The 22,800-nt window shown below is 32.3% G+C and overlaps 1 protein-coding gene across 16 annotated transcripts in view; it reads left to right on the top strand.

The window, feature by feature from the left end:
• BAZ2B (bromodomain adjacent to zinc finger domain 2B) overlaps nucleotides 1–22,800 on the top strand; it is a 297,378-nt gene that overhangs the window by 198,161 nt on the left and 76,417 nt on the right. For 12 of the 16 annotated variants that reach the window (XM_082395173.1, XM_082395167.1, XM_082395166.1 and 9 more), the window contains 8 exons: nucleotides 451–1,057; nucleotides 2,716–3,009; nucleotides 4,193–4,253; nucleotides 5,037–5,145; nucleotides 5,415–5,516; nucleotides 15,599–15,809; nucleotides 21,515–21,607; nucleotides 21,723–21,784. In XM_082395173.1, the coding sequence (XP_082251299.1) occupies nucleotides 451–1,057; nucleotides 2,716–3,009; nucleotides 4,193–4,253; nucleotides 5,037–5,145; nucleotides 5,415–5,516; nucleotides 15,599–15,809; nucleotides 21,515–21,607; nucleotides 21,723–21,784 (1,539 nt within the window). The remainder of the gene's footprint in view (nucleotides 1–450; nucleotides 1,058–2,715; nucleotides 3,010–4,192; nucleotides 4,254–5,036; nucleotides 5,146–5,414; nucleotides 5,517–15,598; nucleotides 15,810–21,514; nucleotides 21,608–21,722; nucleotides 21,785–22,800) is intronic. The other 4 variants (XM_082395178.1, XM_082395170.1, XM_082395171.1 and 1 more) reach the window with 2 other exon arrangements.

A 22,800-nucleotide genomic window follows, 5' to 3' on the forward strand; every position in this document is an offset into this window, starting at 1 on the left:
TTATATGATGAGAAAATTGACATTGGCATATAGCATATATTGGGAGTTGGTTAGGAAGAAGTGATAGTGTAACTTAAATTTGAGCAATATTTCAATGAGAGAATCCAAACCACATGGTAATATGGCTGACTTGGAAAAAAGAAAAGTAAAAGATGTTTTGAGAGTTTCAAGTTTGGGTTATTGAGAAAAACGGGAGCTGTAGTAATAAGAGGTGGGCAGTTAGGAAACATGTTTTGAAGCAGAAAGACTAATTGAATTTTTAAATATATTATGTCTAGCAAGGTTCAGGAACCAGCTAGTCATTATTGCCACTACTTTTATAGCACTTGTATATCATGATTTAAATTTGTATATGAGTAGCTGTTGTCAGATACAGAAAGCAAAAAAAAGTAATTTTCGTTCTTATGGTACATTATGGTTTTGTGTTTTTTTTAACTTATGTTTCAACAGGAACAATATAAACAGACATTCCCAGCTCAGTTAAAGAAACAGGAGTCATCTAAGAGCCTGAAGAAGGTTATTGCAGCTTTGTCAAACCCAAAAGCAACCTCTAGTTCACCAGCACATCCAAAACAAACATTAGAAAACAACCACCCTAATCCTTTCTTGACAAATGCACTTTTAGGTAATCATCAACCAAATGGAGTTATTCAAAGTGTCATTCAAGAAGCTCCTCTGGCACTTACTACCAAAACGAAAATGCAGAGTAAGATTAATGAAAACATTGCTACTTCAAGTAGCACCCCTTTTTGCTCACCTGTAAATCTGAGTACAAGTGGGAGAAGAACCCCTGGCAATCAGACAACTGTCATGCCCTCTGCCTCTCCCATACTGCATAGTCAGGGGAAGGAAAAAGCAGTTCGCAATAATGTGAACACAGTAAAAACACAGCATCACTCTCATCCTGCAAAATCTTTAGTGGAACAGTTCAGAGGAACAGATTCAGACATTCCTAGTAGCAAAGATTCTGAAGATTCAAATGAGGATGAAGAGGAAGATGATGAGGAAGAAGATGAGGAAGATGATGAAGATGATGAATCTGATGACAGCCAATCAGGTTATTTTCTATTTTTAAGTTTAAAGTATTTCTCTAAATGCTATGTGAACCAAAACATTTTTAAGAGGTTCTTAATTCACAGACTGAAAATCATTGTCATTCACTGTGTTTCACACAGCTATGTGCCTTTCTATAATGAGTGGTAAAATACAGGAATAATTGAAATTGGAAATCCTAAATTAAGTTCTCAGCTCTGTTATTCATTTAACATTAAACAAATAACTTTAAATTGAATATAAATAATTCATGAATTAAGAAATTCAGGAACTTGCTTAATTTTCATTTAATTCATGACCACTCATTTGTCCTTTCTTTTTCATCTCTTCTGCTGCTTGTTATATTGTGTCACTAGATATTTTGAATAAAGGTAAAATTGTAGTCACAGTCATTCAGAAAATACCAAAAACCTATATCCCTATGAATATTTGTTAGCAACACAGAATTTATTTAATAACATATATAGAGTACCCCCTGATTTTATTTTGATTTACTTTCTAGTTTTCTTTTTAATTTCTTTTTGTTTTATTTCCTCTTAACTCTCCTTCTTGTTCCACAGAAGATTGAAAGCATAAAATATAAGGTAGCTTAAAATTTAAATACAAAGATGAAATACATATTATGAAAGTTTTTGGATTTGTTCCTAGTCAGCCACAAATCCAATTGTAAATTTTCTATCTACCAACAGGAAGAGGAATATATAGTCAATTATACAATTTAAAAAGTGTCTATAAGGTAAAAACAACCTACTTGCTCAGGGTAAGAACAGCTTTTCCTGATAATATTTTTCCTGGGGTTCCCATAAACACAACTTAGCATGATAGATAATGGATATCAATATTAATAACTTTCAAAGATAATTTTTATAATGAACTTCAGTGTAGACAGCTAGTACTACACAAAAAACAATTCCACAGAAGCTGTTGTTCTGGGAACGATTAAGATACAGTCCAAGTATTAGTCCTGTGTTATCAAGTTTAATCCAGAAATAGATTTTACGTATCTATAGGAGTGGATGCATTTATAGGACTACATTGCTAGCATGAACTTAAATTATTAAATCATTAAATTATTCCCCACAGTTATTTCTGTAATCCTAGTCTTTTGTAAAGCCTGAGAAGCTTGATGAAATCTTGCAGCTAAATAGAATAACTGTAACCCCCAAAGCCAAGCATCTCCCTGCAAAAATTGTTTTCTTTGGCCTCAAAGCCCAGAAGAAAGGATAATGATAGTTCCAGAGTTCTCTTCCTCATACTGAACCTAGTATACTTCTTAAGCTACTAGAATCTATTAATTTAAATAATCAATTCTGTTTCCTCTATACTTTGGCTTCTTTATTAAATTAAAAATGCTTTTGAAACCACTAAGCAGAAACTCATCATGTGAATACTGTCATGTGAGAAGAACTGTTTTATGATTTAAGTTTTATGACTTGAGTAAAACAGTTACTTTTAACGAAGAATTTTGAGGATTTATGGCCTGCATACATTGTACTCAGATAGCTTTTAAGATAGTAATTTTTACATTTACTCTTCAGAAGAGTTGCTCACTTGAGTTCTCAGTCACAGATGCCGATTCCTGAACTATTCCATTTAGATACAAACTGCAAACTGTTGGTGATTATCTAGTTATAATATACAAATGCTTCTTTTACTTCCCAGAATCAGATAGTAATTCAGAATCAGATACAGAAGGATCAGAAGAGGATGATGATGATGATAAAGACCAAGATGAATCAGATAGTGATACTGAAGGAGAGAAAACTTCAATGAAACTGAATAAAACAACTTCCTCTGTCAAAAGCCCTTCCATCAGTCTCACAGCTCACTCAACACCTCGTAACCTCCACATAGCAAAAGCCCCAAGCTCTGCTCCTGCTGCCTTATGTTCTGAATCCCAGTCACCTGCTTTCCTTGGCACACCTTCTTCCACACTTACTTCAAGTCCACACTCTGGTACCTACACTTTATTTTTATTATTGTGAAGTAGAAGTCAAACCATAACAAGAATTCTTATTTATACAGTGTTCTGGGGATGATCTCATTGGAATCAAGGGCTAGATTTTAGGTTGGCTAAGAAAGGTCAGCGTGTATTTTCAAAGGATATGACTCATTACCATTTTTATTCTCTGTGCTTCCAATTTAAGAACCTGATTGATGGCAGCTTTTGAATTTGCATACTTTCCTGTTTTTGTATTCAGTTTATGCTTCTAGAATTTAGAGTTTGACAGTGGACTTTTTTTGTAATTTATAAAAATGAGCTCACTTGGTTACTTAAGGTACAATTGCATATCTGCCCAACACATAGCCAATGTCATTTGTATTAGTGAGTTAGCATTATTATTCCCTTAACATGCCATATCTTTTTTTTCTATTTGACCTTTTATAAACTTTCAGAGGTCTTCATTAAAAGGTTTACATTAATACTCCCAAATTAATCTCTATTCTCATTCAATAGCTAAGAAAATATAGATGTGTATAGTAAAATATTGTATTGTTTTACATATTTCACTGTTTTTTGACATTTTCTAGTTTTGTTTTCATTTGCCACAAAGCAATATGATATCCTACTAATATAAGATGTGTGCATTTGTATTGGTGAAGCTTGATCATTATCTATGAAAATTTTTCCGTATAATCATAATCCTATTCTTTGTACTCTAGATTAATTAAAAGTGTTTTTGACTATAGATTCATATGGCTATAGAAGTTATATTATTTTAAAATGTATGATCCAGATGTTGAAATTTTTCAGCATCTGAAAACTCATATTTTCAAGGAAATCAACTGTACATAGTTTTCTGAAACCTCTGCTATTTTCCTCCTACTTCTTTAGCCATTTCATTAATAACAAAATGAGGGGAAAGCTGTATATTTTTACCTTGCATTGTCTTTTCATTAGAGAGAAATACTAGTTATTCTGTCATGCAGACCAAAAAAAAAAGAAAAACACCCTTTACTTTATATGCAATGTGTTTTGTTGAAAAGAATCTAAAAATAATGCACAAGTTGCAGAAATACACTAAATAATTCAAGTCATTAAGATATATTATTATTCAAAGAAAAGTTTCGAAACTATCAAAAATTTTTCATGTATGTAAACTAATCTTTTATGTTAACTGGTTGAATTTTCTTGAAGGCACTTCCAAAAGAAGAAGAGTAACAGATGAACGTGAACTGCGTATTCCTTTGGAATATGGGTATGCAAAATAAGATATATCTTTATACTTTCCCCCACATATTTAAGCATGTTTGATTTCTCATTCTCTACTATTAATAAGAGAAGTGAATATACTACATAGTATTTGTTAGAGCAGAGGAGCAAAGCTGGTATATCTGAAGTTGATATACCAGAAAAAAATTAAGACTAACTTCTGGGTTTAGGTATGACAGATGGGAACATATGCATCCAGGTGGGAATATGACTGAAAAAGTCACAAGAGCAAATCATTTGGCAAAGAGCAGAGACACAGTTAAGAGTGTCAGAGGTTTTTGTGAAGATAGATTTAAAGGAAGGTGAAAGCCACTGTGGGCGAAACTGAGGGACTTGAGCAGAGTTTGGCTAAAATGCTTGAATAGGAACTGAGAATTTTCATGATCCCCAAAGAGCAGAGAGCCAGGTTTACTGTGCTCTTCTCATTTAAAGCTTTTCAGGTGTGAAAAATCAGTACACATTGACACATGTTACTGAACATGTCCGAATACCCAACATAATGCCAGTATGATCTCTTAAAAAATTTAATGGAGTTTAATATTTGTAAATTGAGTCTTTGATTAATTTTTAGTTGAATTACTTAGCAAAAATATCTAAATTATTTTAATAGTAAATGTATCTGAATTGCATGACTGGCTGTTTATATTTGTTTTCTTTGTATTTTTCATGTTTTCTAAAGAGCATGTGTTCTTAAACTTTTTTTAATTTTTATTTTTAAAAGCTTTCTTAAAATTAAGTATGTGATAACCCTCATTTCTATTATGTGTAGCTGGCAGAGAGAGACAAGAATAAGAAACTTTGGAGGGCGCCTTCAAGGAGAAGTAGCATATTATGCTCCATGTGGAAAGAAACTTAGGCAGTACCCTGAAGTAATAAAGGTACATACTTTTCACCAAATAACACACATTTGGTGCCTATTAAGCATGCTTATGGAAAAAAAAGTACACTCCTTTCTCAGATAAAGTTCCTTGATACAAAATATTCTCTTGTATGGGACTAATGAATGTGCTTAACCTAAATTGATCTCCTGTAAATCCATAGCCCCTTGATAGACTATGCAAAACAGTAGTGTCCTGAAGATAGCTATACATCAGAGCTGGGTTGTAATTATTAAAACCTGAAGTGGAAAAATATGTGATTTTTTCAGTATCTCAGCAGAAATGGAATAATGGATATCTCAAGGGACAATTTCAGCTTCAGTGCAAAAATAAGAGTGGGTGACTTCTATGAAGCCAGAGATGGACCACAGGTATCCACTTTTTAAAAAGTACAGTCTTTGAACCAAAAAGTAGTAACATAACTTAAATGAAGTAAATTTCACTACACTCTAGAGCATTGCCTTTTGTTAGTTAATTCGTATAGCTATACATATAACTTTGTGGTAAACACTCACAAGACCTCAATTTACTATATTTCAGTAACAAGGAGCTTTGACATTTTTTTCAAATTTCTTAAGTAAACTTTTTCCTGTTTGTTAGTTCTGTCATTAATTTTATAGTTTATACAGGTATAAAAGTATCTGTATGTTCATGAGAAATATAGAAAAACCTTAGTTCCCTGAAAGGTAAACAGTTTTTTGAAAATTAATTTGAACAGGAAAAAACATGTTGTTATAAGTCAGTCCAAGAGAGGATAAATATGCCTTCGTTTTTGGAAGGATCTTGTCCATTTGATTATGCCATACTACATGATTCATTGTTACAAGTTTGATAATTTTTGATGGGGGTAGGGGGAATTCCATAATATTAAATGAGTGAAATTTCTGCCTTTTGCAGAAATTGAATTTTTAAATAATTATACACATTTCTGAAATTATGACCACAGCTCCCTTTGAGCTTGAGGATTAAGTACACAACCTCACCAATCAGCGCAAAGAACTTACCACTGAAACCTTGTTTCCTATATGTTTCCTTTAATGGTTTGCCTTTGTTCCTTACTTAGATTCAGCTACATAATGCTTATTATTCCCTTTAAGTTATTAGCTCCATTGAAAGAGGTCATAGCTATGGACTAAGGAGACCTAGATTCTTGTTAACCCATGAAATAGTTTTGTGATTTCAAACAACAAAATAATGCCCACTTTTTCTTCAGTTTCTTTATCTACAGAATAGAGACAATCATAATTTTACTTCTGCCTCATAGGATTTTGGTGAGGTTAAAATGAGATCATACGCATGAAAATGTTTCAAAAGGTTAAAATGCTCAACCAACTGAAGTTATTTTCTTTCTTGATTGAACCTTTCTCTCTTTTGGCGCATTATAATGCACAGAAAGATTTTTTCTGGCAATTAATATTTTCTGTTGTGAATAGGCAGGCTTTTCCATACTATCTTACCCTTTAATTTTATAGTTATAGAAGTAGAAAAGGCCTTCTTAATTCTGCAAGAAGTTCATTTTGAGAGCTCAAAGATGAAGGGAGTTTTCCAAGATTACACAACCTCAACCAGGCGGAGACGTAATTGAACTCAAAATTTCTAACAAGTGTTCTTTTGCATTCATTGTGTAACCTATTTTCCATTGTTGTCCATGACTTTTTATGTCCACATCCACTTGTTTCTTTACTAGTAATTCTAAAATGCCAAAATATATTCATCTCAGGTTTAACTTATTTATGGAAATATATTCTAGGATTTTTCTTTTTTAAACTTAAAAATGTGTCTAACTTGGACTAAATTTGTCACCAAACAGATTCTCGGAATTTTAGTGAACCACAGTGTTATTTTACACACTCCATATATACTAGATCAGTTTTTAAGTCACAAAACAGAAGGCAATAATAACTTTATTTAAAAATTCTCATTTTTTAAATCTTTTGATTCATGTTATCATAACCTTACTTGTTTCATTTAAATATGCCAAAGATATCTTTATGTTTTTAAGTTCAATCGAATTTTATTCTGAGAGGAAAGCTAATTGCTGTCCAATACATAAAGGACTTTTAGTTTTTTATCAGTGATAATTAGACTTAGTCTATAAAGCCTTATTAGGCAGAACAGAATGTTCTTTGACATCCATTCACTTTTTATTAAACATAATCAGTGTTTTCCAAAGCATATTGTCTTGTTGAGAGATCAATTCCAATCAAGGAAATATGATGAATTACTAAGTCCAGAATGTGTTAAGCTGCCAACATTTCAGCAGACTACTAAGGGAAAATATTAGCAATTTTGAGAGTATTTCTCTCGGTTAAAAAATAATAGTAAGTTGAATTCATTTCAGGATACTTTTAGAGAACAACAATTAAAGGTGAGTAATCAAAACAATGTTTAGTTAATTAATTAGAGATGCATGTAGTTGAAGAACCATATACTTTTTTATTGTATGATCAATATGTATAAGCATATAGTTAATTAGAAATGTATATACTTACAATTTTCTATGAAAATGAACAAAGATTACATATTTTTGGTAGAGTAACTGTCATGTGTAATAACTTTGATTGGCTTAAATTTTGTAGAAGATATAAAATATAATTTGGGATAAAGACACCGTTACCAAGCAGTGATGATCTGTATATGTTTACAATAGGTCTGCCTCTATACAAATTGTATAAATGGTATGATGGCTGTACATATATTGAAAAACAAAACTATGCATATTGAAAGACTGAAAGGAAATGTACCAAAATTTTAATAATGGATGTAATGATTGGTGGTACAGTGGATCTTTTTTTTCCTATGTTCTTGCATGTTTCATAATTTCTAAAATGTGCTTGTATTACATATATAGTGTGAAAAACAATTTCCTATTTAAAAAATAATTGCATCTACCCCTTGTAATCCAATAAAGCTAAGCATTCAGTTTTCCAAATGCATGGAGATTTTACATAATGATTTTAAGTGTTACTGCTACAGTTTTCCAAGTTTCATATATTTATTTTTGGTGTTTGATAGCAAATGAAATGCTGTATTTGTAAATTCATTAGTATTCTTAATCACTCTCCTAATAAAACATTTGCATTGGAAAATATAATTTTCTCCATCATATTTTTCTTTTTTCTCTTAAAACTTACCAAACAAAACAAAACAAAACAAAAAAACAACCAATAGTAGTTCTGTAAGTTCTAATTTCATTCAAGGTATTTCAAAAAATTGCAGCAATGGTATTCCAAAGCTCTATATTTTACAGATGAAATTTAGGAAATGGTAATTTCTGTTAGAAGATAATATCTGCAGTAGAGAACCGTGGTTATTTTATATGTTAATCATTTTTGACTCAAGGTATTTCTGAGCTTAAGACAGTGATTATATATATATTTATTAGCAGCAAACATTTGTTGAAAGTATTGACTACTTTTGTGTGTAGTACAATAAGATGAGAGGTATGAGAGTTCATATTTATTGAAATGTAGTAAATTCATCATTAACTGAAGGACAAAAATCTAATGATTAACTTTAAAAAAATTAAAAAGAGAAGTCCTTAATTAAATAAGATAGGGTTGACACAAGAAATTGGGGTGGGGGGGAGCCTTTAATCTATCCATTATCAATTTTATTTATTTCAATCTACAAATGTGGTAAGAGATTTGCAAAATCATCTACTCGTTAGTATCTACTGATCCTTAGATACCAAACACTTCCTACTGGCTTCTATAAAAATCATGATTTTAAGGATGATAGATTTCATGGAACAAAATGAACCATAACACTCTTTATAATCACGTGATATACTGGCTGGCTACCTTCTTACTGAAATTCTTTTAACTATTTTAGCCAGTGAAACCCCTTTGAAAAGGCTATAAGGTAAATATATTTCTTACAGACTTCTCCATCACATTATAAAGAACTAGTTGAACCTAATGTTTATCATTGTTTTCATTTTATTTTGTTTTTGAGTGTCAGAATAATAGAAAGTAAGATTGAGCTAGGCAGACTTTGGTAAATATAAAATAAGGTTATTTTTATTTTCCTAAATATGATACTTAGGTAAAAAGGTAAAAAGTATTCACATTTTTGTTAGCGATATATGAAGGTTTCAAAATGAATTGTTAATGGCAAAGATTATTTTGAAATATATGATAATCTAATTTGGAAAGGATTTATTTTTGTGAATGGTAGTGGTAGAGAACAAAACGTTTAAGCATAAATATAACAATTAAGTTTATTTTTTTCAACCAGGAAGTTTACAAGCAAAGGTCAATGAATGTCTGCTGCATTCAGGCCAAAAAAGCAAAGAAAAGGAAAGATGCAAAGAAGGAACAATTAAAAGTGACTTAGGAAAAAAATGCTGCTTCCTCTATTTGAGATGTATTTTTTAAGATATTTTTTTAATGGCATAATGCCACGAGAAAAGAAAAATATCTATCGTTCTTACTGAAAAGAGCCTTTTTTTCTTAGTCATTTTATCAGTTGATATTTGTGGCAAATACTTAATGTTCCAGCCATTTTTTCCCAAATAAATTTTCCTAAAGACATTTTCCATAAAGGAAATTGTGAACACATTTCACTACAGAAATGAACTTGAAAGCCTGACTTTGAGGAAAAACTAATGTTCATGGAGAAACTGCAGAGTGCAAAAGAAATAGAAGTTATGATCACTGGTTTAGAGAAGCTTGTTGTCTGGGGAAGATAAAACACTAAGCACAATGCTTTTCAGCTAAAATCAGGGTTTTGTTAATAAGGAATAAGGGGAGACTTCACAATAAAGCAGTCAACACGCAGTCTGTGGCAAGACTGTAATGCTGGTAATTATTTCAAATAAGTAAAGAACAAAAGATTGGGAGTCAACAACCAGGGTTCTAATTCAACTCTACTGTTAACTGTCATACCTAATGCAACACAGCTATGGGCGTATGTGGACCCTGAGAGCATGAAAGATCAGTACCAGAAGTCCAAAACTCTGGAAATTTATGTCACTAATCTACCAGGTAGGATTTTTGATAGCTAGGCAAAGGCCTATACTAGGAAGCCAACTGTAAGAATCCAAGAGTAGAGCTAAGGAGATATTTGACAGTCCTAACTCTTTGAGGGTAACCTACTGTAACTGGAAAGCATAGTCAGCATTGTGAAACAATTGTATCAAACCACATCTTCAGCATTGTGGAAACAATTGTATCAAACCACATCTTCAGCATTGTGGAAACAATTGTATCAAACCACATCTTCAGCATTGTGGAAACAATTGTATCAAACCACATCTTCAGCATTGTGGAAACAATTGTATGAAACCACATCTTCCTCAACTGTTTTTAATAGGTGACAACCATCTCCCAGCATAGATAACTATTCTTACTCTTTCACATCTTTAAAGTGCTATTCAATATATGATATTAATATAGTTTATTATTAAGATTAAGAATCCCTAATGCTGTAAAGTTTATGGTATATAAAGCTCTCACTACCTACCTCTGGCACCATAAAGTAGCTAAAAATAGATATAATACTAAACTGTGAATTAGGTGTAAGGAAATCCAACAAAATTCTGATTTTTCTCATGAAAATAACTTTAATGTTTTTCTTAAAATATGAAATGTCAACTTCTGTGAAAAATATCTGATGTCCTTGTGCTTTGCTTGTGCCCTAAGATTTTTCTTAGACTCCTAGCAGGGTAATTCAGCATCCTATGTTACTTTGAAAAACGGAATCCTACTTTTCTAGGCCTTAATTTCCTCATCTGTAATGTGAAGTATATATATTATAGGAGGTCTTTAAGATCAGTTCCCTTTTAGGTGTGACATTCTAAAGTTTTTTAATAAACTAATTATCAGGAAGTAAAGGATTCTGAAATTATACTTAAAAGAGAAAAGTAGTAGAAAAAAATTATCTTTGTTTACTTGAACCGTGGTTAAATTTACTGAAAATTATTTAGCCAGAAATCAATTCGGTAAATGATCCTTCACTGAATGACCAACAGACCTAAAATTGTCAGACCAATGCCCTAATCCAGATTTAAAACATTCATCACAGCTATTTTTCTATCAGAGACAAAGACTGGGATAGATACAGGTCCTGATCCAGAAAAATATGAGTAAAGATCATCCATTCGCTTATATAACATTGAGCATTCTAGAAGTAGTAGGCATCTCACATATTAATGAAGGAATTGACACTTAGTGGCCCAGGACTGCATATCCCTGGTGAAATTGCTGCAGCAAAGTCTTGGTGATAACTAAAACTTAAAAAACAAAAGATAAAAAACCACAGTAACTTGGTAAATAGATCATTCAGTGAATTGGTTTTTGGTGGACTGCTTTACTTTACTTATATACTGCTTTCCCCCCAAAATAAATAAACCTTCAAGTATACAAAATCAAGCGAAATGGGAGCAACAAAAGAAAAATAAAGATAAGCTAGAGTATAAAAGTGAAGCAGGAATGAGACTTGATAACACATCCCATTAAGACCTAAACATGTTTCTGGTAAGCCACAAATTGACTTTAGTTACCAGTGAAATGTAAGAGTTAGGACTGTCAAATATCTCCTTAACTAGACAATTCAGTGTCCATAACATAAGGTGAAAACAAAGCAGTTGCTCATGAGATGTTCAGAGTATCATTTATGAAGAATAATAGAAATGTTGAAATAGAAAATCCTATTTAAGTTAAATTTCTTAGCATCTTTTTTGAATTTCTGAATACAGAAAACATTTTAAAACTAATTCATTTCAAATGTTTTCTTTAAAGCTCTATTTTGTCTTTAAAGTATAAAATACCTGAAAGCAATAAATTTATTTGCCAATTTTCTCAAGTATTTCTCCAGACCTTTCTGGTCTCCATTCAGACTTCTCTCCTTCACATCCAGGAAGTTCTCTCTCCAAAAAAAAGCTAAAGTATTCACTTTCCTTTCCACTCTGATTCTCAGGTCCTAATCTAGACCATCATTATTTTTTAAGTGGACAATTGAGACAACTTTCTGTCCCAACCTCTAAACTTTTTCAAATTCATTACTGCTGAGGGTGTGGTCTTTGAATCACCTGCATTAAAATAGCGGGAGCCTCAGGTCCTAGTTAAAAATGGTTGGTCATTTGGGGGAGAGAACTCTCTCTAGTTTACCTTTAGAAAATGTTATGCCGATACAGAGTAGGTGCTTCAACAAATGTTCAAGTAGTTGGAAACTGTTTTTATTATACATTATAGTCTTACAGTGTAGTCTTTTATAATGCATTACAGTGTATAGTATATAATGTAGTTATCTCATTCACTTAACCTTAATTATTTTGTTCAGTCTTCTGAAATAAAACATAAACCCTTTTTTCCTTCTCTTTGTAGTATTTACAGAAGTATGTTATTGCTAAGGCTTTAAATTAGTAACTCTTGAAAGTGGAATTATAATGGTATAAGAGACTTAATCTGCCATCATCTCCGTCATGTTGACTATCTATGTTCTTTTTATCCATATCTTTTAAATCTTAGTCAAGAAAGATTATTTTCAGGAACCATTTACTATCTTAGTTTTAGAAATTAAGAAAAAAAGTAATAAATTAACTCTTTTGATGAATAATTTCAGAAAATTTATAGCATATGAATCAAGTGATGTAAATTGTATTTGCCTTTCCTAAGGAAAAGTTTATTAAGAAAAATGCTTCTTTTTTTCCCCTTACCCACGGTTATTTTGGCTACTCAGTGAATTAAAGCTGTAATATAAGCTTCAGATTCCTAACAATCCATTTCTCATTTTCTAAAATCCAGGAGTCAAAAGACATTATATGTAGTCCAATATATGCAACTCCCTTAGAAAGCATTTACTTTATAAATGCCAAGGGCAAAAATGTATATGATAATGTCACTATAATGTTACCAGTTTGGGGCACCAACATATTCTATTCCTTTTTTGACCCAGGTATATTTTCCTAGCTGAATAAAACGTAACAGTGTAAAATTATAACTGAATAAAAAAATAAATTGATCAAACCCTTTAAATCTTGGCTAAAAGTTGATTTTATTATTAATAAGTTACCTTAAAAACTGAATGCAGATTCCTTTACAGACTCCTTTATTAGTCTTTCTCTTCTACTTCAAGTGTCACGAATGTCACTTTTATATTTTTCAATTTATGTGATGCATGCTGCCTTGGTGCCTAAGAGCATAATAGAAAAATGAAAACCTGAACTAATCAAAACCTTCCCATACTGGTGAACATAAAAATGTTTTGATGGCTTCCTTCTTAGTGGTTTATGGCATGAAACTGCAGTTGGTACAACTACTGTTTCTGTTGACTTCATTGAAATCTCAGCAAAAAAAATTGTTGCTTTCCTCAGAATTAATTTGTAAAATTATTTTTAACCTGGCAATTACTGAAAAGAATTAGTATAGATATTATTTTAAACATATAGATATGGATTATGTGCATGAATTTTTTTTCTGCCACAATCCTGCCTTGCCATAATCTTGGCTGTGCTTTCATGGCTGAATATTGTGATCAGTCATTTATCAAGTATAAGAACATCTTTGTAACATCAATTAAGTACATGTAGTGGTTAAGAGCACAGGTTTTATAGTGAGACAGTTGGGTTCAAATCATAGTTCTGTTCCTTATTGCCTCTGTACCTTAGGAAATTATTCAACTGGGCCTGAATTCTCTCCGTTGTAAAGTAGGTACAGTAAAATGCACCATATTAGATAGTACTGTTGTGAAGATTAAAGTATATAATGTCATCAAAATGCCTGGAACTAAGCAGAGTGCTTGGAATGTGGGATGTAACCATCATCCACAGTGGTAGCAGGAGTGGTATTTGTATTTTTAGTACCCATTGAATGAGATATTCATAGTCTCCTTGCCCCAAGTTAGGTATCATGGCATAAAGTATAACTCAAGAACTTTTGATTATTTTTGGTTGCAGAATTGCCCATAGTGGTTCAAGTTAAATTCCTAGTTTGAGATTCTTTTAAGAAAAAAAGCATGTTTAAAACATTTTCTTAAATGTCACACTAAAGGAAGTATCTCTTTAAAAAAAGAAATAAGAAATAAGAAAACAATTATTTTAGAAGGATTATTTTAAAAGGATGCCTTTCCTGTATTTGAACATGTTGATTTGGACTCTAAGTAAGGTAATATAATAACGTATTTTTTAAGAGAAAAGCAGCTCATCACAAACAATAATATATTTGTTTTGAATGACATATGAAGGATAATGAAAACCAGACGCTGATGGTATCTATACACTGAACAGGATTATTCCTATAATACACTAGCATTATGCTGGTGAATGTGTTTCCATCTGGAGACTTATAATGGGGAATCTCAAATATACACCATATATTCATCATCGGCTGTAGAAATTATCATGTGGCCAATATTATTTTACATATACCCCCATCCACTTCTCCTCTTCCATAATTTGTTGAAGCAAATAATATACATGTTATTTCCTCTATAAATGTTTCCATTCATACCTCTAAAAGATAAGGACTCTCGTTGTCTACAAGAGTACCATGGTACCATTATCACACTTTAAAGTAATAATTCCTTGATAGCATCAAATAATAGTCATTGTTCAAATTTTCAATTTCCCTTAACTGTCAAAAGTTTCTGAACAGTTCGTCTGTTTGAATCAATATCTAGGTAAGCTCCACACATTGGGATTGTTTGGTACATCTTTTAAGGCTCCTTTAATCGTCCCACAGTTTTTTTTACCTCTTGAAATTTATTTGTTGAAGAAGCTGTTGAAGAAATTTGTAGTATTTCCTCGACTGGATTTTGCTGTGTAGTTAACCATACACTTCTCACCCAATTTTTCCTGTGAAGTTATAGTAATTAGGTCTAATCTAGATTTGATTTCCTTTTGTAGGGGACAAGACTAATTTATAGGTGATCGAGTGAACCTCCATCAGGAGGCTAATGTCTGTCTGGTTGTCTCTCTTTTTGGTGATTGGCAACCATTCAGGTTCAGTGCTTAGACTCATTAATTCATCAGGTATTGCAAGATGCTGGTATTCTAACTCTTACATTCCTTCTTGATTTATTAGCTCTACTATTTCTATAAAGAGAACTTTCATCTATTATTTGGGTAGTTTAATGTTTGGTTTAACTGTTAACCCATGAGAACAATCCACAGAGGTGTCATCACACAACTAATTTTCAACTATCTGCCAACTTTATGGTCATTGTAGTTCAGAAATGGTTATTTAAAAATATGTATCTATTTATATGTTTATAGATACAGATATAAATCTCTTTGTGTGTTTAAAGTTGAATTCATTAAGAATATCAAAAAGATGCCAAGTCCATGAATAATTATAAATATAAATTTAATTTAAAAAATAAAATTCCTAAAGTTTGTACCAGCTTTATAAATTTCAAAATATCTGTGAATTTGCCTAGAATCTTCTGACATATTGATCACTTGTGTTTATTTCGTTTGTAATATTTATTTCTATAAAATGTTAATTAAAAGGGAATGCAGTGGTGTCTTTTGAAAGAAGAGGATGTCATTCCCCGTATCAGGGCAATGGAATGTCGTAGAGGAAGACCACCAAATCCAGATAGACAGCGAGCAAGAGAGGAATCCAGGATGAGACGTCGGAAGGGTCGACCTCCAAATGTTGGCAGTGCTGAATTTCTAGATAACACAGATGCCAAGTTACTAAGAAAACTGCAAGCTCAAGGTAAGAAACAGAGCGTATCTGACACTGTAATAGTCATATTAAAAAGTGTAAATATTTCTTATATTTTTGACTGATGAAAGATTAACACTGCTCTCAATTTCTAAAAAGTAGATATTTGTGTTAGAGTAAAAATGAGAAAATAAGGATTCCCACTGGTAACTGGAGTTCTTTGATTAGGTAAGCTCCTTTCAAGAGCCATATTCATAAACACAACAGACCCTGTGTGTTGAGAACTACAAAGGTGGGTGATAAGCTTTTAAGGCTTGCACTGAAAGGGCATCTACCAGCACTCGGCACATGCCTTAAGGTTGTGCCAACCTTCTGGAAATTCTCATTTTAACAGCTCCCGATTCCTTGAGGTGGTACAAGGGGATAACTCCAAAATATGTGGATCTGTGGAGTAAATTTTCAGTCAGAGAACTCCAATTACTGGTAAGTAACCCCAGTCTTTGGGTTCTTCTGTAGTATGCACATATTACAGATATTTTCAAAATGCCCAAGTAATAGATTTAATTCACAAATATTTATTTTAAGACCATCAGAAAGTATCACGGTCAAGCACAAAGTGCTCATAATAACCTCAAATGTATTTATGATTCAAAAGTGTGCACAAATTGTTAACATTAAGTTCCCAGGCTATGTCTGACACAGAAAAAGCTGGCAAAAATAAAACAGTCCTTCCCTGAGTTTGAGTTACTAGTTACAACTGGGAAGACTCTTCTTGTGAAGGGCTTCTTGTGAAGGCTATCTGAATATATATCAGGATATGTGTTGGTGTCTTATATTCACAAGCATATATATAAACATATATATCAATGTAAAATAAAAGTTCAACAATAAGAACTAACTTAGAAGACTAACAGGATTTTACTTCTCATAGGTTTTCTCTGGGGGAAAAGCCTGACTTATTTGTTTATTGTAAACAACATCATAATGTTGACTTCTTTGTAGCTCCTTTGTTTTTGTTATGAAACAAATTATCTATGACAAAAGCTCATAGAACAGAAAACTTTCTGTAAAAGATATTCATGAGTGGAATCATTATTAAAAGTTTTTTGTTAGGCTATCAGAGACTCCTATACATAAACTGTACATAAACTCCTACACACACATGCCTTCACTCATATATATACATATGTATATATAATATGTTGTATTACATATATATCCTTTTTGATTTCTAAAATAAATGGCTTATAGTGTACATACTATTCAGCTTGCCTTTTTTTCCACTTAATTTATCTTGAACATCTTGCTGTATCAGCACTTAAAAATCAACCTTATGCTTTTAATAGATGAATAGTGAGTGATACTGTGTATGATTCTACCATACTTCATTAAATTAGTCTCCTTTTGGTGACTGTTCTAGCTATTTCCTGGTATTTGCTATCACAAACAGTACCGCAGTAAGTACATATTACACATATCTTCACATCCTTCTACAGATGTGGCTATCTATAGTATAAAATCCTAGAGATAGAATCTCTGAATCAAAGGGTGTGTGCATTTTCAATTTTGGTAAATAGCAGGCACATATTATCTCCAAAAAGATTGCACCAGTTCATACTTCCACCAGTGGCATGTAAGTTAACTGCCTGGTATGTAACTTAATGTTGTATAAGTTTTTCTCTGTCTTTGTATGTTTTTAAAATGTTTTAAAAATATTTTTAAAAGTTATTCTGTTTGGTTTCTATTAAGACGTTTATCTCCCTTGTATAGTTATTAGTGAAGGTTAAAAATAAGTTAATATATTAACAGATACAGCTGTACACGATGAGTTTTTTAAATTAGTATTGTCAATAAACCACTGCCTCTTCTAAAGAATGTATAATAGTGGGGAATGTGCATTGTTTGCATAAAATAAGAAAGCTTGAAATTAACTCATGTCCAAAGTCTGGGCTCTTCATGCATGTTTTGCATATCTTATACAAATAGCATTAATACTTAGTATCCAAAATGGCAACTTTATATTTGCAAAAGTAACTAAATTTTTACAAAATAGAAGTTGATTATTCAACTTTTACTCAATGTTTTTTCTCCCTCTAGATTTCAAATTGGTTTGTATTCCATTACATGCTTTTCCCTTGTTGTATTATGTTGCATTTTGCAAATTATTTTACATTTGACCTTACTGTGTATATATGTTCTTTCTTGCATGTATATAAATGTTAAATATTTAACAGTAGATAAATAATAATTATTAATATGTACAAGCAAATGTGATATAATATGCATTTTTTTTTCTTGGGAAGAAAAGAAAATAACAATGAATCACTATCACCCCTTTTATTTCTAAAAGGCTTCTACATTAACAGTTTGAGGGGGTTATTCAAGGGGATTCTATAAGTTTCTGTTATATATTATCATCGTACAAGGACTCAACTAGGCTGAACAACTGGACTTAATTTGAAGAAAGATTCAGAACAGTAAAATAAATGCAAACTTTGAATGTACTTTCAAGCGTTGTGAAATGAGAGGTCTCTAATTTCTCAGGGAATACAAATAAGAATCTGACAAAGTTTGAATATGAAAAAAACTTTTAACCTTTCTAAATAAACCTGCTTCTTAATTGGCCAATACCATTCATATCTCAGATTTTCTGAGATACCGAGTAACACTTGTCCATTTCATACATTGTAGAATCTGAGATGCCCTAGACTATGCAATGCCCCGTTATTTTAAGATGTTCCACTAAGGAAGAAAAGTGCTGCCAATTTTTACACACACTCTGATTTTAGACGTGTGTAAAAATGCATCTTAGAATCAAAGAAGTGTGGTATATGTAAAATATCCCTAATTCTAAGTGAAAATAAACTTTATTTCAAAATAAATTTTTACCTTTGAAATTTAAAGAGACAAATTCTTCAACCATGAAAGATAGTTTTCAAATTAATATTTCAAATGCTCATTACAATAATAATATATTCAGCAACCATAAACCAAATAAATGAGAAGATATTGGGAGCAGTTTATTCCTCAGAGCCTGAGTGAATTTTCTTGGTCTCTAACTCATTCTTCTTCATCCATGGTGTCTAATTTCTTTTAACATTTTTTTTTCATGTTTTCTCCGACTGTTCGTAACATGAAAGTTAAGCTATATAAATTTTAAGTGATTAATCCAAATTGTATCTTCCTTGCTAAAGTGAAAAGATATGAGTTGAGCTTTTTAATGTTTTTCTTTTCCAGGAGTTTAAACATGAAAATTGCTGAGAACTTGTGTGGAGTTTGAAATTGACTGATACATTCATATACAAAAATACGCCAATATATGTGATAAAAATTTCTTTATTATAAGCCAAACTTCTATTAGAAAGCATCAGTTTAGCTTGGAACAAAACATCATACTTATGCCACCTTTTCTAGGAAATTTTTTTTTAACCACTTAGCAACCCTTTATATTTTAAGGCAGATTTAGGTCTTTATATCAGAGTTCAGTGAAAGCCTTCAATTCTTATATGTTAAAAAAAAATGTTTACCTGGATCTATCATAGATGAGAACAGTGTCCTGCAGGTGTATTATTATCAGAGCTTGCTAACTCTGCAGGCCAGTTTATACATTTTTATTTCTCAGAGTATTTCGTGAACAGGAGAATCCTTTTTATGCGGCTCAGAAATTTTTGATGATGCTTAAAACGTCTTAATACTGAAAATTATTGGAAGATTGGAGGTATACATTAGTATCAGCTTCTATTTCATCTTTTATTAACACTTCAAGTTTCCTAGATAAAATCAAACCTTCTTATATCCCCTCCCTTGTTTTTAAGTCTTCATGATACAAAATCAACCATAGTAACCAACTGCACCTCAGCTGTTACCAGGACATAGGGTTAAGTTTCTTTCTAAAATCTCAAGGCATTTAAATTTCTCTAAGGGTTTTAGAAGTAGTAACATATAGACTGTGAAGTCAGAAAGTCCTGGGTGTGTATCTTGGCTCTGCTCTTTAACTTCTGTGAGCCTTAGTTTATTTCATTTGTAAGCTGGGCATAATGTTACCTATCTCATAAGGTTGTTATGAAAATTAAACAAGATCATGTAAGTTTAATACAACAGTTCAATAAATGGTGGAAGTTATGAGTAGAGCTCAAGTGATTCGGGTAATCATGTGATTACCCGAATCACATGATTACCTGAATCAATCACTTGATTAGGTAATCAAGTGATTACCTAATCATATTCATTATCGGTGAATATAAGTTTCTTAAAATTCTTCACCTGCTACAAAGTTGAAAACAATGTCTAATGTAAAGTGGTATTTTCTAAAATGATTTTATGAATGATATTATGATACACCACTTTTATAGTTAGAAGTATTTTGATCAAGTTTGCCAGCAGAAGAAAGTGTGACGTTACATGCTTTTCTGTATCAGCTACCTATTGCCACATTAAGGCCAACCACAAAACCTCAGTGGTGTACAACTCTAAGCATTAACTGTTTGTGTGGATGGAATGAGCTGGTGGCAAATTAGGCAGTTAGGCATCTCTGCTGATCTTGGCTGGGCTTTTTCACATTAGTCAGGTCAACTGGCTCCATGTGTCCCAACCTCCGGCAGCGTAGCCCGAACATGTTCTCATAGTAAAGGGCAAGGCACAAGAGTAAAAAGAGTAGAAAGAGTACAGGTATACTTTCAGACTTCTACTTGCATCACACTGTTTACATTCCCATTGGCCAAAGAAGATTACATGGCTGAACTCAAAATCAAGGAACAAGAAAATATATTCCACGCATGTCTTGATGAGAGGGGACGGCAAAGTCACATTACAAATGGCATGGATAGTCAAGGAATGAAGACTTGGGACCATTAATTATGTCAGTCTATCCCAGTTTCATACATTTGTCCTTAAAAAGTATGAGAACTAGGTTGTCCTTAAAACTCATTGACATTCTGTACTCTTTTTTTTTTTTTAATTGTTTATTTATTTATTTATTTATTTATGGCTGTGTTGGGTCTTTGTTTCTATGCGAGGGCTTTCTCTAGTTGCGGCAAGCAGGGGCCACTCTTCATCACGGTGCGCGGGCCTCTCACCATCGCGGCCTCTCTTGTTGCAGAGCACAGGCTCCAGATGCGCAGGCTCAGTAATTGTGGCTCACGGGCCCAGCTGCTCCGCGGCATGTGGGATCCTCCCACACCAGGACTCGAACCCGTGTCCCCTGCATTGGCAGGCAGACTCTCAACCACTGCGCCACCAGGGAAGCCCTGTACTCTTTATTTAGGAGATTTAGACGCTTTCCTTCATAAATGAAAATATCAATGGATTCAAAAATTTTACCATTTGTATAGCGGATTGAAATGCTAAGTTTGGGGGCTTTGTTCTATTTTGGGTTCTTTTTCTTTTTTTTATATATTTTGTTATTTTTAAGACTGAAGCTGAATCACTTTTTTTTACATATTAGCAGGTACCTTCATACTAAGTGAGGATTACATGAAATGTGAAAAAAAATATACTTACATTAGCCTTTGTGATGAGGATTAAGAGAGGCATCATTTTTGTTATGTATACAGGATCATATTGGATGAAATAGTTTGGCAATTTCTAGGGGAAATGAACATGACATTTTCTGAGGTTCTCCTACTTGGTATCTAATGTTTGGCAATTTTCTTAAAAATTATGTCCTTCATGATGATACCAGTTTCACAGGAATTGGTTTTAGGTTAGCAGTTATGTAAAGTTGTTAATAACATTCCTTGAAATTTTGTATTTTTCAGAAATAGCCAGGCAAGCAGCACAAATAAAGCTTTTGAGAAAACTGCAAAAGCAGGAACAGGCTCGGGTTGCCAAAGAAGCTAAAAAACAACGAGGTGGGTGATTTAAATGGTAGCATAAACTTGAAGAGTGAATATTGGGTAATTCATAAGAGGCATCTCTTCTTTGTTCCTTTTCTGATGATATCTGTGCCTTGATTTTTCATCATAGCAATAATGGCTGCTGAGGAGAAGCGAAAGCAAAAAGAACAGATAAAGATTATGAAACAACAGGTATGTTTATTCATTGGAACTGATTTTTAAAACACAGGCATTGTTTTGGGGATCCATCTGTATCTCTCTATATGTACATTATTTTCATTGAAATTGACTGATACATTCATATACAAAAATACGCCAATATATGTGATAAAAATTTCTTTATTATAAGCCAAACTCATATTCACAATCAATAAATACAGTTATTGATTTCTGAAATAACTGTATTTCACATTAATGTTATGCATCTTATTTAGAAAATTGTCCTCTTTCATTAGTTAAAATTCACCTCATTTTAAAACGAAGTCTTCTACTTCCAAGTTTTTCTAAGAATTGATTACCAAACAGTAAATTGTATAAATACTTTTAATATCCTGATAGACTTTGAATATAAGTTGACATCATGAATAACTTTCAAACTTTTTGAATTAATGTGTCAGTAAATGAAGGATATTCCTTAAATATTCAAATTTTAATAAGAAAAGCTGTTGTCCTAAATCATGTAAAATACTAGTAAAAAATTAAATTCAAGTTATATAGAATAAGGTTTGCCTCCATTGCTTGTGATTGCTTTCAGAGTTACTAAAAAATTACTGCAGTCGTCTCTCAGTATCCACAAGGGATCGGTTCCAGCACCCCCATGGATACCAAAATCCACAGACGCAAGTCCCTTATGTAAAATGGTGTAGTATTTGCATATAACCTATGCACATCCTCCTGTATACTTTAAATCATCTCTTGATTACTTGTAATACCTAATACAATGTGAAGGCTATGTAAATAGTTGCCAGCATGGGGCAAATTCAAGTTTTGCTTTTAGGAACTTCCTGAAAAATGTTTTTTCTAATTTATCTTTGATCCATGGTTGGTAGAGAACATGGATGCAGAACCTGCAGATAAGGAGAGCCAACTATAGTGCAAAATATGAAAAAAGCATCATTTCAGCAGCATTCTGTTGTATATCTACAATACCTCTCCTGTGTGTAGTTTTCAAAATTAAGTATAGGTAAATAAAGTAATTTTAAAATTCT

The sequence above is a fragment of the Balaenoptera borealis genome, assembly GCF_965194805.1.
Source record: "Balaenoptera borealis genome assembly, chromosome: 6".
Classification (NCBI taxonomy): Eukaryota; Metazoa; Chordata; class Mammalia; order Artiodactyla; family Balaenopteridae; genus Balaenoptera; species Balaenoptera borealis.